Source organism: Antechinus flavipes, chromosome 2 (assembly GCF_016432865.1).
Source record: "Antechinus flavipes isolate AdamAnt ecotype Samford, QLD, Australia chromosome 2, AdamAnt_v2, whole genome shotgun sequence".
Lineage (NCBI taxonomy): Eukaryota > Metazoa > Chordata > Mammalia > Dasyuromorphia > Dasyuridae > Antechinus > Antechinus flavipes.
Window position 1 is genome coordinate 440,100,752 of NC_067399.1, and position 17,781 is coordinate 440,118,532.

Genomic DNA, 17,781 nt, shown 5'->3' on the forward strand with positions numbered 1-17,781 from the left:
AGTTTACTTTGCATTTTGGCTCTTCCTGGTTTAGATATCAGCCCCATATTTGTGTCATAAAAGGAATTTGGCAAGGCTAAAATCATCTATTTTCCCCCAAATTTCAATTTCCATTGAAATTAATTGTTCTTTAAATGTTTGGTAGAATTCACTTATAAATCCATCTGGTGCTGGAGATTTTTTCTTAAGGAGTTCTTGATGGCTGTTCAATTTATTTTTCTAAAATAGGGTTAAGTATTCTATTTCCTCTTCTGTTAATCTGAGCAATTCACATTTTTTGAAATATTACTGTCAAGATGTATTGGCATATAGTTGGACAAAACAATTCCTAATTATTGCTTTAATTTCTTCTTCATTAGAGATTAGTTTACCCTTTCATTTTTAATGCTGGTAATTTGGGTTTTTTTTCTTTTCCATTTCTAACCAAATTAACCAAAAGTTTATCCTTTTTTTTAAATCAACTATAATTTTATTTTATTACTTTATTTTATTTATTAGTTCAATAATTCTCTTACTTTCAATTTTATCAATCTTTCCTTTGATTTTCAAAATTTCTAATTTGACGTTTAATTAAGGTCTTTTAACTTATTCTTTTTCTAGCTTTCTAAATTGTATACCCAATTGAAGGATCTTCTCTTTCTCCATTTTATTAATGTAAGCATTTAGAGATATAAAATTTCCTCTAAGAACTACTTTGCATCCCATAAGTTCTGGTAAGTTGTATCACCATCATTCTCTTGGATGAAATTCTCCCTTCTTTCTTAACGATTTTAGCACCTGGGTCTCTTATCTTCCTTTCCTCTCCAACTGCTACTCTTATGGCAAAGGATTCATTTATGCTGATAGTCTCTCGAACTTATTCCATAAATTTCTTCAAATCCCATGACTTACTCCTAAGATTTTATTTTAACTACACTTATGGTTGGTTGTATTCTGGATCTCACCATTACCCATTCTACTTCCTTCATCAAAAACTTTGATATTGCCTCTAACCATAATTCCCTATTGTGCCATCTCTCTCATTATACCTCTCTCTCCCTTCCTAAACTTATTTTAGATTCTCATGATAATTAGATATTATGATAACATGATAATTCTTCTATCCAGCTCAATACTTTCTCATGTCATTACTCTTTCTTTTCCCATCTTTTATACAGTCTAATGCTATATCAAATTGTCCTTTTCTTATTTAACTCTTGAACTCTTATTCTGTCATTACTCATTTCTTTCCAATCCTAGTCCTGGATTACTCCCACTATCAACCCCTTTCTCTCCCAAGCAAAGATTGTTTGAATAGAACTAGAACAAATCACACAACTGTACCAACTGGGGCATTACAAAGATATGCAATCTAATAAAAACTTGATATCACAGCAGCAAGGTCATTATTTTTACTTCCCTAAAGGATTCCCAGCTCACGTTTTAGGGAAGCTATCTCTAATCTTCTCTTCCAAACACTATCTTCTCAAGTCTGTGCACATGCAATAACACACATGCACACGAACACATACAATCTAAGGACTTCATCTCTTATTTTACAAAAAAAAAAAAACTGATCCTCATCTCACACACCCTTGCTATCATCACCCAATGTTCTCCTTTCTCTCAATCTTTGATAATGAGATGGTGGTTTTCCTTTCTAAAATTAATGCTTCATCATGCACACTTGATCATATTCTCTCCAATCTATTCTGGCACACTGCTATCTCAACCCCCATCCCCTTCTCTAATCTTCACTTTCTCCCTCATACGCTGGCTCCTCTTTATTACCTCCAAATATGTCCATATCTCTGCCACCCTTAAAAATCTTCAATAGACCTTACTATTTCTTAAGCTATCACCCTATAATACCCTCCCTTTCTTAGTCAAAGTTCTTAAAAAACTGTCCACACAATGTCTCTACTTCTCATCTCATTCTCTCCTCAATGATTCATAATTTGACTGGCAACCTCTTTACTCAACTGAAAATTATTCTTCCAAAATTACCTGTTAAATCTGATGGTCTTTATATATTTTCAATAACTTTAGTTTCACTTGCCCAGATCTTAGTAATGATATATGTCACCACCCATCTATTACTAGAACAACATATATCAGTCTTATCCTGTTATCAGTGACAGTTTTAATCTGTGGACCAAATTTTTCATTAAAATTCTTATTTATCTACTGACTAATTTATCATGATTCAATTTCCTTCAGATCTTTGGGACTTGGGACTTGGGACTTGGAAAAGAAAGCATTCACTGACCTGTCTTTAACAGAAAAATTTTCTCTAGAGCTCTAGATGTATGTATCTCCTTGACCCTATTCAGCTAATAGAGAATAGTTTTCCCTGTCCTTTTGTTACTTGATTCCTGAAAGCCTCTGAAATAACTGGAACTTCTTAATATTTGGACAGACTAGCTGACATATATACATTTGCTTTTTTATTTTCTCCGTTTCCCTGTAGCAATAACCAAACAGCACTTATAAGAAGCTACTTCCTTAGTCAATTTCAGTTTAACAAACATTTACTGAAGTGGCAACTATATGCAAAGCACTATCCCAAGGTGAAGTGACAAAATAGTACCAGAAGAGGTAATATGAAATAGATTTGGGAAAGAAATAGATGTAAAAGAATATTATATAAAAACAGAATAAAAGAGATTTGGTTACAAAATAATTGACCTGAAGAAATCATGTCAGGCATCCATCACATCCAAACAAAGATTTACTATTTTATTTTATGTGCAAATAGCTTCACAGGTTCAAACAGATACAATGTAGTGTCATAAAAGAAGAAGAAACTTGGTTTGAGAAAACAAAATCTTTTGTAGCTCAAGGAAGACAGAAGGGGATGAGAACAGGATCAAGGGAGTAATCGAGGATGTATACTGAAATACTGAGTCCCAAAGATAGTCTGGGAAACCTAAGTTTCCCATCAAGTTTGTTTACTGTGACCATTTTTAAAGATGCTTAAACAGTCTCAGAGAGGACTAAGACAATGGAAGTTGACTAAGAGTTTCTTCTCTCATCCTTCTATTCAAACAGAATCATGTGGGGAAACTGACCTGATTATGCTGCTTAATAAAGGAATAGGAGGGATTCATTTTATCAATTCCTGGGAACAAGCTTGTTTAGGGTTTACATCAAAAGTAGTGGGATAAAATGAAAATTTACATAGTCCCCATCCACAAAAATAATCTAATGAGGGGAAAGATAATAAATGATACAATGTGATAGGAATAAAAGACAGATCTATGCTAAGTTCTAGGCTATTTCCACACTACATCCTTCATAACTCCTGACTCCAGGCCTAGAATGTTCTCCGTTCTGTAATGCCACAGTATTAATCAAGGTATCCAAATACTATTTTCACAATATGATTTTTACAAGCAGGAGTCAAACAAAAAATTCAAATTTGATTCTTTTTTTAAATGTATTTTTGTTCATTTAAATCACACTCCAAAAAGGTATTACCATATAGCCAGTAGAAGAGTAAAAGAGGATTTCCCATGAAACCATAGATTTCTATTATGTAAATTTGCTTTTCTTTCAAAATATATAATAACCTGTAGCTTTCAAAGTCACCTACTTATTTGTACGTCTTTCTTGCCTTCTTTCTTCTAAGCTTTTTCTTGTTATTCTGTCCCTACCTCTCTTAGACTTCCCACCCTTCACATTAGAAAAAGAAAAATGAAGCCCTTGTCACAAATATGCCTTGGTTACATTTCTTAAATTGTTTTCTTCCTCAACATCTCTAACCCATATTCAAGTTAACAAGCAGGGGCAGCTAGGTGGTGCAAGGGATAGAGTGCCAGCCCAGAAGTCGGAGGATATGAGTTCAAATCTGACCTCAGATACTTAACACTTCCTAGCTAGCTGTGTGACCCTTAGCAAGTCACTTAACCTCAATTGCCCCAGTCAAAAAAAAGTTAACAAGCATATATAGCCAATAAGTTTATCTAAGCTGTCAAAGTAAGATGGTTTCTATTTCATCCCCTTCTAAGTAACAATGAAAAGTTAAATTTACTCCTAAAAATTTGTTCAAAACCATCTGGAACGTATCAAGCATACCACAAACTCATGGTGGCAGTGCTATCTTCATTTTGGCTGTGTTTCTACAAAAATACAGACAAAATATATTATTAAGATCAAAACAACTACTCCACTAGGTCCCACAATAGGCGTTTGAGAAGTACCAGTCTTCCTACACATGTACCAGGAAAGTACTTCCATAGGAAAATCCTGATGAAAAAGTTTCCATTTACGTACCCAGTCACCTATATGATTAAGACCTAACTTAATTGACTGGTACAAATGATAGAGAAACAGAACATTTATGAAAAGACTGGCTAAAAAGCAATAAAGACAAAACTATGATGGAGCAGAAAGCTAAAGAACAAGATAAAAAGAAAATCTTAAAGGACTTTACCCATCTACTGTATTTCAATGGTCCTGTGAATCCCATAGCTTCTATTATCTTTGTGAGGGCACCAACCTTCTCTTCAATGGGTTTTGAGGAGTCCTTAGACTTTAGAAGCTGTTTGAGGAAAGAAATGGGAAACATTAAGATATGGAAAAAAAAGAAAAAAAAACTTAAAAACTTTTATCTACCAAATTCTGCTGGGTGGTTTTTTTTTTTTTTTTTTTTTTTTTTTTTTTTTTTTTTTTTTTTTTGCGGTTTGTTTTTTTGTTTGTTTGTTTTGGTTTGGTTTTTTCCCTTTCCAAGCCTAAGATTTAAAATCTTCTTGGAGGGCATCCAGTACCTAGATATATGATGAATGTCCCAAACAGAATTATCCAATTCTATATCCTACATCTTTCCTCATTACCCATCACCACCACCACCTACCATATCTCCCCCTTCCCCCACAATAATAACAAATAAGATTCCTTGGGAAAGGATTGGAAAGCTCTATAAAAGAGTACTGCAAAGAAAGATTCTTAACTTTAGCTCCCAATGAACAATTTTGGGAGCAAGAATGTTGCTTATTTTTTGTTGTTGTTTGCTTGCATTTTTGTTTTCTTTCTCATTTTTTTCCTTTTTGTTCTGATTTTTTTGTGTGTGTGTAGCAGGTTAATTGTGGGAAAATGTATAGAAGAATTTCATATGTTTAACATTAACATTTACTGGATTATTTCCCATCTTGGGGAAGAGGGGAGGGAAGGAAAGGAGAAAAAAAAACTGGAACACAATGTTAATGTGGAAAACTGTCTAAGCATGTGTTTGAAAATAAAAAGCTTTATAAACTGGAAGGGATGGTGAGAACATTATGTTTACCAGCATAAAGAAAAACAGAGAGAAAAATAATTTTCAAGGCAGCCATAAAATTTATTCAAAATAAAGAGAGGTAGGGAAGGAGGAAGGAAAAAAGCCATGTGCCACATATTATGCTACAATTTTTAAAAATATTATTTCATTTCATCTTCACAACCACTTTGGGAAGTAGGCGCTATTATTATCTCCATTTTAAATTCAGGAAACTGAGGCAAAGATTAAGTGACTTGCCCAAAATCAAACAGCTAGTATATATCTGAGGCTAGATTTGGACTCAAGTTGTCCTCACTCAAGATCCTATGCTCTATCCACTACCACCTAGCTACCTCTGTCACCATCATATGATTTATTAAAAGAACCTATACACCTACATTAATAATGTTAAATGACAAAACCGTATTTGGAAAAATGGTAAATATTTTGATAAAAATCTGCACTGTCTACAAATGAATCTGGATTCTCAAAAAGATAAAAGGTATAACCAGTCAAGACTAAAGAGCAGATTCCTTTATTTATCTTACTTTTCCATTAAAGAACTTTTCCAATAGAACATGACTATGTTAGTACTTTAATTTTAAAGCAGATAACTACAACATACATACATGTGATCTCACCTGGACTGTTGTGTGATATGTCCTATTTGGCCATGGGCTTACTCCAGTGATCTGTTCTGATCCACCATCCACTTGGGAAAGGCTCTTCTGGGACCACTGGAAGAAAATAATCAAAAAAATTAACAACTCTAAGTCTTCACTCCTTTTTTTTTTTTTTTAAATAACTTTTTATTGACAGAACTCATGCCAGGGTAATTTTTTACAGCATTATCCCTTGCACTCACTTCTGTTCCGATTTTCCCCTTCCCTCTCTCCACCCCCTCCCCCAGATGGCAAGCAGTCCTTTACATGTTAAATAGGTTACAGTATATCCTAGATACAATATATGTGTGCAGAACCGAACACTTCTCTTGTTGCACAGGGAGAATTGGATTCAGAAGGTATAAATAACCCGGGAAGAAAAACAAAAATGCAAGCAGTTTATATTCATTTCCCAATGTTCTTTCTTTGGGTGTAGCTGCTTCTGTCCATCCTTGATCAATTGCAACTGAATTAGCTCTCTTTATCGAAGAGATCCACTTCCATCAGAATACATCCTCAAACAGTATCGGTGTTGAAGAATATAATGATCTCCTAGTTCTGCTCATTTCACTTAGCATCAGTTCATGTAAGTATCACCAATCCTCTCTGTATTCATCCTGCTGGTCATTTCTTACAGAACAATAATATTCCATAACATTCATATACCACAATTAACCCAGCCATTCTCCAATTGATGGGCATCCATTCATTTTCCAGTTTCTAGCCACTATAAACAGGGCTGCCACAAACATTTTGGCACATACAGGTCCCTTTCCTTTCTTTAGTATCTCCTTTGGGATATAAGCCCAGTAGTAGCACTGCAGGATCAGAGTATGCACAGTTTGATAACTTTTTGAGCATAATTCCAGATTGCTCTCCAGAACGGTTGGATTCGTTCACAGCTCCACCAACAATGTATCAGTGTCCCAGTTTTCCCGCATCCCCTCCAACATTCATCATTATTTTTTCCTGTCATCTTAAGCCAATCTGACAGCTGTGTAATGGTATCTCAGAGTTGTCTTAATTTGCATTTCTCTGATCAATAGTGATTTGGAACACTCTTTCATATAAGTGGAGATAGTTTCAATTTCATCATCTGAAAATTGTCTGTTCATATCCTTTGTAAGTCTTCACTCCTAATGTTAAACTGGCTTCTGTAAACACAGGAAGAGGCATTTCTACACTGATCAGAGTATGATAGCTCCTCAGTATCTACTTGCTCACCACCAACAAATCAACAAAAGAAAGATATATTAGAATATATTATGTGCCAGACACTATTCCATATGCAGGAGATACAAAACTAAAATTGGTCTCAAGATACTTTCATTCTATTCAAGAAAAAAATACATATACTTAGAAGCAGATAATATAAGGTAATCTGAAAGGTGGTAATAGTCACTAGCACTGATACACTAAGGGTATCACAAAAGGTCTAATGTAGGAAATGACTCCTGAGCTCAGAAGAAATCTAGAGTTTCTAAGAGACTTGTTTATGGAGGAAGTAACTTTTAGGCATAGGAGGCAGCTTGTGCAAAGACAAAGAGGAGATGAAATGGCATGTGTCAGAAACAGCCAAGAATACAGTTTGGACATGTCCAGTTTATGATGTCTATGAGATATCCAACTTGGAAGTATCTAATTCTCAACTGATGATACAAGACTATAAGTGAGGATTGGGTTAGATTTATATTTCTGAGAGTAATACACACTGTGCTAATTGCCAGCAGCAGCAGGATCAAGCCCAGGATTCTGGAATTTAACGTAGGTAACAATTAGGAATAGGCATTTTGAAAAGTACTAATCTTAATATTGAGGGGAAAAAAAATTCACGTCAGAATTTCCTCCTTAAGGATATGAATAGTTCATAGTCCAAGAGGAATAAGACATTTAGAACAAAAATACTACTCCCTTCTTTAATCCTAACAGGGAGAGGGAAGGAATTTTCATTTGTAGAGATCATCTATTACTATTCTTCTAAACATAGTTATTAAAAGATTAGTCAGGATTCTTCTGGTCTGTCCCAAGGACTTCTATGCTTTAATTCATGAGTATCAAGCAGGCTTTGTAAAGGGCAGACTAAACACGGAACACCTCACATTACATCACATACATCAATTTAATGGTGCCCAGCTAAGGCACAAAGCACTCAAACAGGTTCAAAGACCACAACTAATAGTGGTTCTACCTAGCTAGGGTTTTGGCTCTTCCATTAGATTAAATGGCCTCTCTCCCCAAACATCTCCAGTAGAAGCCAAAAGATTTCTGCTGTGGCTGTACTTCCCTACCCCATCCTATCATTACTTATGAACTGACATTTCTATAACACCATGTTAAGTATAGCAGATGGTAAGTATAAAATGGACAACACTTAATTCTTACCTACATATATGTACATTTATTTATTTTTCCTGCAAACCTTCCACTGTCACCCAACGTTTCTATCTCAATCCTTAAAGGAAAGCATTCATCTTTAAATGTCTTTGATACACCCAAAGTTAGAATCACTGAGCATATTCACAGAAATGTCATACAGCAAATGTCAGAAGACAACTTAAAGAAAAGAGAGATAAAGTAAAACAGAACAACTATAATCCTTGAAGGTATCTTCAAGCTTAGGAGGAAAAGAAAAATTGTCAAGAGTTTCATTAATTGGAGCCAACCTGAGAAAGTTTTTCTTGCATATTCACCCAAAATACATATATGAGAATAAATCTATTGCTAAATCTTATTTAAAAAAAAAAAAGAAAAGAAAGATTATCAATCAAAAAGTATTTACTGAGTGTGTTCTAAGCTAGGATCTCTGAGCAATACTAAGAAAGTGTGAGACCGTCTATGTCCTCAAAGGACTATTTAAATGGAGATGAAACTCAAACAAGTGAAATACAATATAGAATCCTTTGAATTCAGGACTCATGTCATTTTTCAGATTTGTATCCTTATATAATAGTTAGTACCTTATACATAATTAGTACTTAATAAATTGTTGCTGAATTAATAACATGTCATGAACCACTGACTGACTACAATGTTGGTTTGAATCAAATAAGCAATCTAATAGGGATATAAACAGACAATTTTTAGAAGAAAAAAGTCAAGATTATGTATAGTCGTATGAAAAAATGCTCTAAATCACTACTGATTACAGAAAGGCAAATTAAAACAACTTTGTGGTACAACTTCACACTTTTCAGAAATAATAGATATTGAAACAGTTGAGTAAAAATAAGTATACTGATGAACTGATGATACAGAAACCAAAGAATAAATTAAATATGAAAAAGAACAGTAATTTGTGGAAGAATAGTTCAACCATTCTGGAAAATAATTTAGGATTATACTCAAAGGGCTACAAAATTGCTCTCCCTTGGTTCAGAATTACCACTACTACCAAAGAGATTTAAAAAAAAAAAAAAAAAAAAAAAGGAAAAGGAAAGGGACCTACCCATAAAAAATATTTACAGCAGCTCTTTTTTGTGGTAGCAAAGAATTGGAAATTTTGAGGGGATATACATTACTTGGAGAATGGCTAGATAAGTTGGGGCATATGATTGTGATGAAATACTATTGTAGGAAATGACAAAGAGGAGTGGCTTGAGAAAACTCCATGGAAAGACCTGAAAGAACTGATGCAAGTGAAATGAGAGAACTGAGAAATCATGTTTCACAATGATAGCAATGCTGTAATGATGATCAACTGTCAAAGATTTGGCTACTCTGATGGTATATACCTCCAGAGAGAAAATTGATTAATTCTCATTGAAAGATAACTTTCTCACTTTATTTTTTTTTTTTTGGCAACACAGCTAATGTACAAATATGTTTTGCATGATTTCACAAGTATAATTGATATCATTTGATCAATTCTGATCATGGCTCTTTTCAATAATGAAGTGATTCAGGCCGATTCCAATAGACTTGTGATGGAAAGAGACATCTGTATCCAGAAAGAAGGACTGAATATTGATCACAACTTATTTATAATTTCCAATGAACATATATAATCCTCATTTTAAAAAAATGAACTTGATTAGTTTATGTACCTCCCACCGAGTTAACTTCTACCAACACAGATCAAGACATATTCTGGAACTTAAAAAATCTTAAGAGAGTTGCCAGTGGCTGAGAAAGACAAAATGACTCATACAGGGTCACACAATCAAGGTCTCAGAGGTAGGACCTGAATTCAGGCCTTCCTAGTTCTTAAGACTGGATATCTATTACACAACATTGCCACCACCTTGACTGCTTCATACATATATGTCTTTTCAATCTGTATAATTCTTGTCCATATTCTCCATAATCCTTTACAAAAGAGTTAACTAACATGTAAGAGACTTTACCCCAGGACATATATAAAATATATATATGCGTGCTTTTTGCCCAGAGAGAAATAAACAATAATATCACAGATCTATTATGTATTTAATCATACAGATTCTTTGAGGATTGTAAGCACTTTACATAGAATATCTTATTTGATCTTCACATAGACTACCTATTAAACATATTCCAGGTCCTATTATGTTATCTTACAGATGGAACAGGTTCTGGGACTTGTCCATGATCACTCGGCTAGTACTATAGGTCAGGTACTGCACTTAATGCTTTATAAAAATATTACCTCACTTGATCTTCACAATTCTGTTATGCACCTAATGATAGGTGCTTTTATTATTCCCCGTTTTCACAGGAGGAGAAATTGATTCAGAGGTCAAGTGAATTACTTAGGGTCACACAGTTAGTAGGTGTCATAACTCTAGGCCCATTGCTCTATCCAGCTGTCTACTTGATAATGATATGCTAAAACATTGGACTGAATTGAATAAAATAATAAATTTAATAAGGATAAATATCAATGAGCACTTGGGCATTAAAAATTTACTTCATAAATATAAAATTGGGGAAATATGATCAATTGTTTGCCTATAATAGACCTTAAGCCAACACTATAATAAGGCAGCCAAAAAAACTAATGCAATATTGAACCACATTGAAAAAGATTCAAGTTTTGTCAGTTTTACTTCTATAACATTTTTCACATATGATTACCTTATTTTCCCCCTCCGATAGTTACCATCCCTACCTAGCTCAGGCCTTTGTAATCTCTCATTTGTCAATAGCCTCCAAATTGGTCTTCTTGCCTCAAAACCTCGCTCTTCTCAAATTCAAGGGTTCCCTATTACCTATAGGATCAAGTGCCAACTTTCTGTTTGGCATTTAAAACCAATTATAACTTATTCCCTAAATATCTTTCTCCATTTATGATGTCACTCCCCTGGACAGCCAATTTCAATTAACAAAGAGGGAGAAGGTCCCAAATTATAATTCCACTACACTAAGAACAAAAACAGCGTTGGGAGCTAGAGACCAGGAAGCTAAGCACCAGTAAGAGTTTCAAACTGACTTACAAGAATGAGATTATAAATAAATTGGAAGAGCATAGGATAGTTTACCTCTCAGACGTAGGAAGGAGAAGAATTTATGACCAAAGAAGAACTAGAGATCACTATTGACCACAAAATAGAAAATTTTGATTATATCAAATTGAAAATTTTTTGTACAAACAAAACAAATGCAGACAAGATTAGAAGGGAAACAATAAACTGGGAAAACATTTTTACAGTCAAAGGTTCTGATAAAGGCCTCATTTCCAAAATATATAGAGAATTGACTCTAATTTATAAGAAATCAAGACATTCTCCAATTGATAAATGGTCAAAGGATATGAACAGATAATTCTCAGACGAAGAAATTAAAGCTATTTATAGAAATATGAAAATACGCTCCAAATCATTATTAATCAGAGAAATGCAAATTAAGAAAATTCTGAGATACCACTACACACCTGTCAGATTGGCTAGAGTGACAGGGAAAGATAATGCAGAACGTTGGAGGGGATGTGGGAAAACAGGGATACTGATGCATTGTTGGTGGAATTGTGAACACATCCAGCCATTCTGGAAAGCAATTTGGAACTATGTTCAAAAAGTTATCAAACTGTGCATACCCTTTGATCCAGCAGTGTTTCTACTGGACTTATATCCCAAAGAGATACTAAAGAAGGGAAAGGGACCTGTATGTGCCAAAATGTTTATGGCAGCCCTGTTTGTAGTGGCTAGAAGCTGGAAAATGAATGGATGCCCATCAATTGGAGAATGGCTGGGTTAATTGTGTATATGAATGTTATGGAATATTATTGTTCTGTATGAGCAGCAGGATGAATACAGAGAGGATTGGCGATACTTACATGAACTGATACTAAGTGAAATGAGCAGAACCAGGAGATCATTATATACTTCAACACCGATACTGTTTGAGAATGTATTCTGATGGAAGTGGATCTCTTCAATAAAGAGAGCTAATTCAGTTTCAATTGATCAAGGATGGACAGAAGCAGCTACACCCAAAGAAAGAACACTGGGAAATGAATATAAACTGCTTGCATTTTTGTTTTTTTTCCCGGGTTATTTATGCCTTCTGAATCCAATTCTCCCTGTGCAACAAGAGAACTGTTCGGTTCTGCACACATATATTGTATCTAGGATATACTGTAACCTATTTAACATGTAAAGGACTGCTTGCCATCTGGGGGAGGGAGTGGAGGGAGAGAAGGGGAAAATCGGAACAGAAGTGAGTGCAAGGGATAATGCTGTAAAAAATTACCCTGGCATGGATTCTGTCAATAAAAAGTTATTAAAAAAAAAAAGAGAGAGAGAAAGGTTTATATCATCTAATAAAAATCACATTACCCTGATTAAAAAAAAACAACTGACTTACATTTGCAACTTTGGAAAGACAATCCGTCATCATCTTCAACATAACTCACTTTCAGATTTGCAAAGTACTTTCCTCACCTATACCCTGTGAGGTAAGTAATGCAAGAACTACCAGCATTTTACAGATGAATAAAGTAAGGAACATGGCTAAGAGGCTTGCCTAAGCTGCACCACCATTAAGTGTAGCTGTGCAAGTGAAATCTCTGCAAGTGAAGAACTGGGACAGCATGGAACAAGGGAAAGAACATTGGGTGTGAAGTCCAGAGGCCTGGGTTTCAGCTGAGCAAGTCAACTAAACTCCTTGGGCTTCAGTTTTCATTATCATAAAAAAGGAGAGGAAAGGCAAGGGACAGGAGGAAAGGAAAGAAAAATAGTGCAAAAAAGAGGAGATTAGACTAATTAGGCCTTTATTACCTCCAAATATATAATTTTAGGATCCTATGACAGCCTATAAATGTAATAGGAGAGTGAATTATAGATATATCACAACTTCATTATAAATAGATACCCAGGGCTCATGGAAGAAAAGACTGTTTTTACTCTCCAGAGAAGGGAGCCTGACATCTCTGAATGCTGCACTATACTAAATTTTGTTTTAGCAGGTTCTCATGTAGAATGAAGCACTTTTAGATTTTCTTGCCCTTTTAAAATCTTAGCTCCTAAACAGCTGCAGCCTGTGTGATGAAGCAAAAAAGGAGATTCTCAATTGAATATGTGGAAGGAATTCCTAATAATAAAAGTCATCAGACTGTAGCCCAGTATCCCGAGTTAGGTGATGGAAGGTCCCTGGCGAGGGTATTTATTAACAGCACCACCCACCCTATAGGAAAGAGTCCTGGTCTGGCCAGCATTAGAGAAGTCTGTAAAAGGGGCCCTATGCGGTATTCCCATCATAGACTTTTGTTGGCTAATCTATAAATACATGACATTTGAACACAAACAGTGAGGTTTTCATACTAAGAGACAAACAACAAATCTTACCTGAAAAATGCCAGAGGATGTCTGGAGCCACTGTCTTTGAGAAAGAAGTAAAGGTGTCAATTGGCTGCATGCTGTTACCCACTGAGTTACACCACTTTGGACTTTCTAGAAGGAAAAAAAAGAAAGTCTTCCAAGAATCAATATAATGTAGATGCAAAAAAACAAGCAAATCAAGCTTGAAAATTCCATCAGACTAAGGCAAATAAATATCGATTGGCAAAGGGATCATTTAAAATTGGGGCCAAGAAGCTCACTTCTCAATATTCATCTCTCTAGTGACAAGGTACCTATCTTTGGAGTAACTGGCAGAAACTAAAGGAAGTTCATCAGTAAAGGCAAGGATTGGAAGGGAAATAAGACCTAAAAAATTAACAATGATAACTCACATTTAAATAGGATTTCAGTTATGAAGCATTTGAGACAAACATTTTTTCACATAATCGTCAAAACAACTTTGGGATACAGCTACCATATGTATTATAATAAATAATTCTGAAAATGGACATTTCAATACTTTCTATATGTTCATTAATTTCAATGTTAATTATCAGAAGTACTTCAAAATTTAGTTAATGTAAATTGCTACCAGCTACAAATGGAACAGAAGTTCAGATAACTTACATTTATTAAGAGCCCATTAAGAACATGAAAAAAATTTATACTAGAACAAAAAGTGGATGTGAGACCACTTGGAAAATGGAAAGCCATGCTTTTCAAGGAAGTATTTTAATAGGAACCAAATTTCCAAGTCAAAAGTAATATATTAAAAATAATTCATGCTTATCAAATCATAACAAAACCAGTTATTAACTAAATGTGAAGCATCTTCAGAGTTTTGCATTGACTGAACCATAAAATATTCTTTTGATGTTATAGGTAAAACATAAGCAAAATGGAAAAATAGAGAAGGATACGAAGTTAAGTGAGAAGAACTAGATCATTGCACATAGTAATATATTGTTACAATGATCAACTATGAAAGACTTGACTATTCTGATCAAAATGATCCAAGATAATTCCAAAGAACTCATAATGAAAAAATACTCTCCATCTCCTGAGAGAAAAGTGTAAGCAAACTTAGGTATAATTTTCTTATTCTCTTTAATTTTTTTTTGCTTTTTAAAAATAAGGCTAATATGAAAATGTCTTGCATGATTTCATAGGCATGATGTTATTTTACTTGCCCTTTTAGTGGATAGGGATAGAAGGGAAGAAGAGAATTTGTAACTCAAAGAAAAGAATACTTAAAAATGAGTAACTTCTTTAAAAAAGGTTAGAAAATTTACTTCATGATTATACCCTATTCTCATACTACTTCTTTGGAACTATGAACTAGTTCAACTCTTCAGGAACACAATTTGGAACTATGCCCAAAAAGCTATTAAACTTTTACCCAAAAATATCCACTATATATCTATACAGTGAAGAGATCAAAGAAAGAGGAAAAGACCTAATATATAAAAATACTTATAATAGGTCTTTTTGTGGTATCAAAAAATAAGAAATTAAGGGTATGTCCATTATTTGGAGAATGGCTTAACAAGTTATAGTATGTGAATGTGATGGAATATCATTGCATTGTCAGAAATAACAAAGAGGATGATTTCAGAAAAACCTGGAAAGACCTATATGGACTCATACAATGTAATATAATCAGAATCTGGACAAGTTATATAATAGCAATAATATAAAGATAATGAACTCTGAAAGACTTGATAATTGCTCAATGACCAACCACAACTCCAAAGAACTCATGATAAAATATGTTATAGAGAACTGATAACCTTAAAGATTACAAATTGAAACATATAGTTTTTGTTTCATTTTCTTTTTTTTTTAATATAGCTAATATGGGAATTTTTTTGCACAATTATACTTATTTGTAATATATTTTTCTTGCCTTCTTAATAAATGGAGAAGTGGAGATGGGGAAAGAGAATTTAAAACAGAAAATTGAAGGAAAAAGAAAAAGAAAAGCATGACTATCTCTCTGCAGGGTCTTTAAATACCTCTAATACCTCTCAAGCAATAGCCATCTCTCAACTACATAAATAGGCACAATTCTGAATGAACAGCCCTTGCTTAATTTTACACATATGAAATTGTGATTTGCCCAATTGTCCCTTGTTTTAAAACCCTCAAAAAGTATACTACGATCATAACTGAAGTACCATAGTATGCTATTTCTATATTCACTTGCTAGATTACCCTTCCCCCTTTCGCACCCTGCCCCTTCCACACCTTGCCCCTTCTACTTACTAGAGCATTAAAATTTAACTAACACATAAAAGAAAAGCTGAATCTTAGGGATTATAAAGATCACTTGGATTCTTAATACTTGCATGGGTTAGTTTCAGGGGAGTTTTCTTGCTCATTTTTGAGACCTCTCTTGAAAAACTCCCTGGAAGAGGCAAGTGAAACAATGGAGAGACAGTAGTAGCAGTAGAGTCAAAAGGACCCGAGTTCAAACCTCCGATACTCTTTGCCCCTGGGCAAATTGTATATGGGGCCATAGTAGGCCTTTAATATTTGTTTATTGATCAACTTCAGAGATTATATATTTTAACCTCTCATTTTACAGAGGGCAGAATTATAATTCAAATGTGTGTCTTCTGACTCCAAATCTAGTTCATCCCTTCAATTATATCACAAGGGAACCAGACAGACAGAATGGGCAGTGAAGGAAGTCTATGATGGTCCCTAAAATAAGTTTTTGTCTAATTTTCACAGTTATCCTCATGACCAGCAAAATTAGGGCTCACTTTTGTTATGGGCCTGCCTAATCTCTATAATAACAAATAACTCAAATAAAACAGGTTGCTTATTTGTTACATTTAGCCTCTGACAAATATACCTGTTCTGTATCTCAAAAGATACAGGTTTTTGGAACCAGTTACTTTACTCAAAAGTATCAATCCTGGGAGACTGGGTAAATGATATTGCAGAGCAGAAACATTAAAATCAGAAGATTAATGCAAGTTTAGAAAACAAAAAGATAACAAGCTGTTTTGGACATGTTAAATTAAAAGTATCAGGAAGACATTCTAGCAAAAATATTCAATAAACAGGTCTAGAACTTGGAAGAATTTACAGACAGAGCTGAAGATAAAACTGGGAAGTCAGTTGCATAGAAGTGGACAGCTAATGATGATACTGCCAAGGAAGAGTGAAAAGAGGGCTAAAAACAGACTTGTGATGAACATTCACATAAAGGGGTTAAAACAAGGGAAAGGAAACATATAAGGACAGGACTTATTGGAGAGGCAGTAGGAAAACTGGAAGTGTTACTTCTGAAGGCCAAGGGAACCAAGTATATTAAGTATATTGAGTAGAAAGAAAAAACACTAATAATATTAATATTAATGTTAATTAAATAATTATAATAATAGCTAATATTAAAATGGCACCTTAAAGTCACTTTACATATTTTCACTTAATATAAATCCTGCAAGAGAGGTGATTTATCATCATCCCCATTTCACTTATCAGAAAGCTGAGGTCTAGAAACATTAAGTGACTCATCAAGGCTCACAGATTTGTTAAATGTATGTGGTGGGATTTGAACCTGGGTCTTTCTAACTATTTATTAGTCCAGCACTCTGGATTAATATATCCAGATATAATGATACCAGAGTATCATTAGAATCAAAAATTCACAATGGTCAAGGAGGATAAAAACTTTAAAAAAAAAAATCAATGAATTTGGAAATTAGGAACAGGAGATCACTGATGACCTTTGATAGAGCAGTTTCAGTACGGTGAGGAAGTAGCAGGTGTGGCCAAATTGTTTCAACAAGTTTAAGAAAATGAGTAAGACAGAAGTTAAAAGAGAAAGAGAGGCTTTTTGAACATTGAGAAAACCTAAGAATGTTCAGAATCAATTGGACGTAACTTGTAATAAAGGAAAGATGACTAGTGGAGATCCTCAAAGAGACAAAAAACAAAGAAACATGGAGGGATTACCCTTAGTGAAGAGTTAATTATGCTAAGAAATTTTGAGAAATGAAGAGAAACATGGGAGCCCACATCGGATGTCCTCTTCTTGGGATATAGTAAGAAAATAGGCATACTATTTTGAGGGTGAAAGGAAAAGACAGTGTGAAATGTCTGCATCATGAAATGAGAT

The 17,781-nt window shown here is 34.3% G+C and overlaps 1 protein-coding gene across 1 annotated transcript in view; it reads right to left on the reverse strand.

The window, feature by feature from the left end:
• LOC127550356 (ubiquinol-cytochrome-c reductase complex assembly factor 1) overlaps nt 1–17,781 on the reverse strand; it is a 133,296-nt gene that overhangs the window by 102,539 nt on the left and 12,976 nt on the right. The window contains exons 2-4 of the mRNA XM_051979190.1: nt 13,656–13,760; nt 5,875–5,970; nt 4,415–4,522 (exon numbers count right to left, since the gene is read on the reverse strand). Coding sequence (XP_051835150.1) covers nt 4,415–4,522; nt 5,875–5,970; nt 13,656–13,760 — 309 coding nt within the window. The remainder of the gene's footprint in view (nt 1–4,414; nt 4,523–5,874; nt 5,971–13,655; nt 13,761–17,781) is intronic.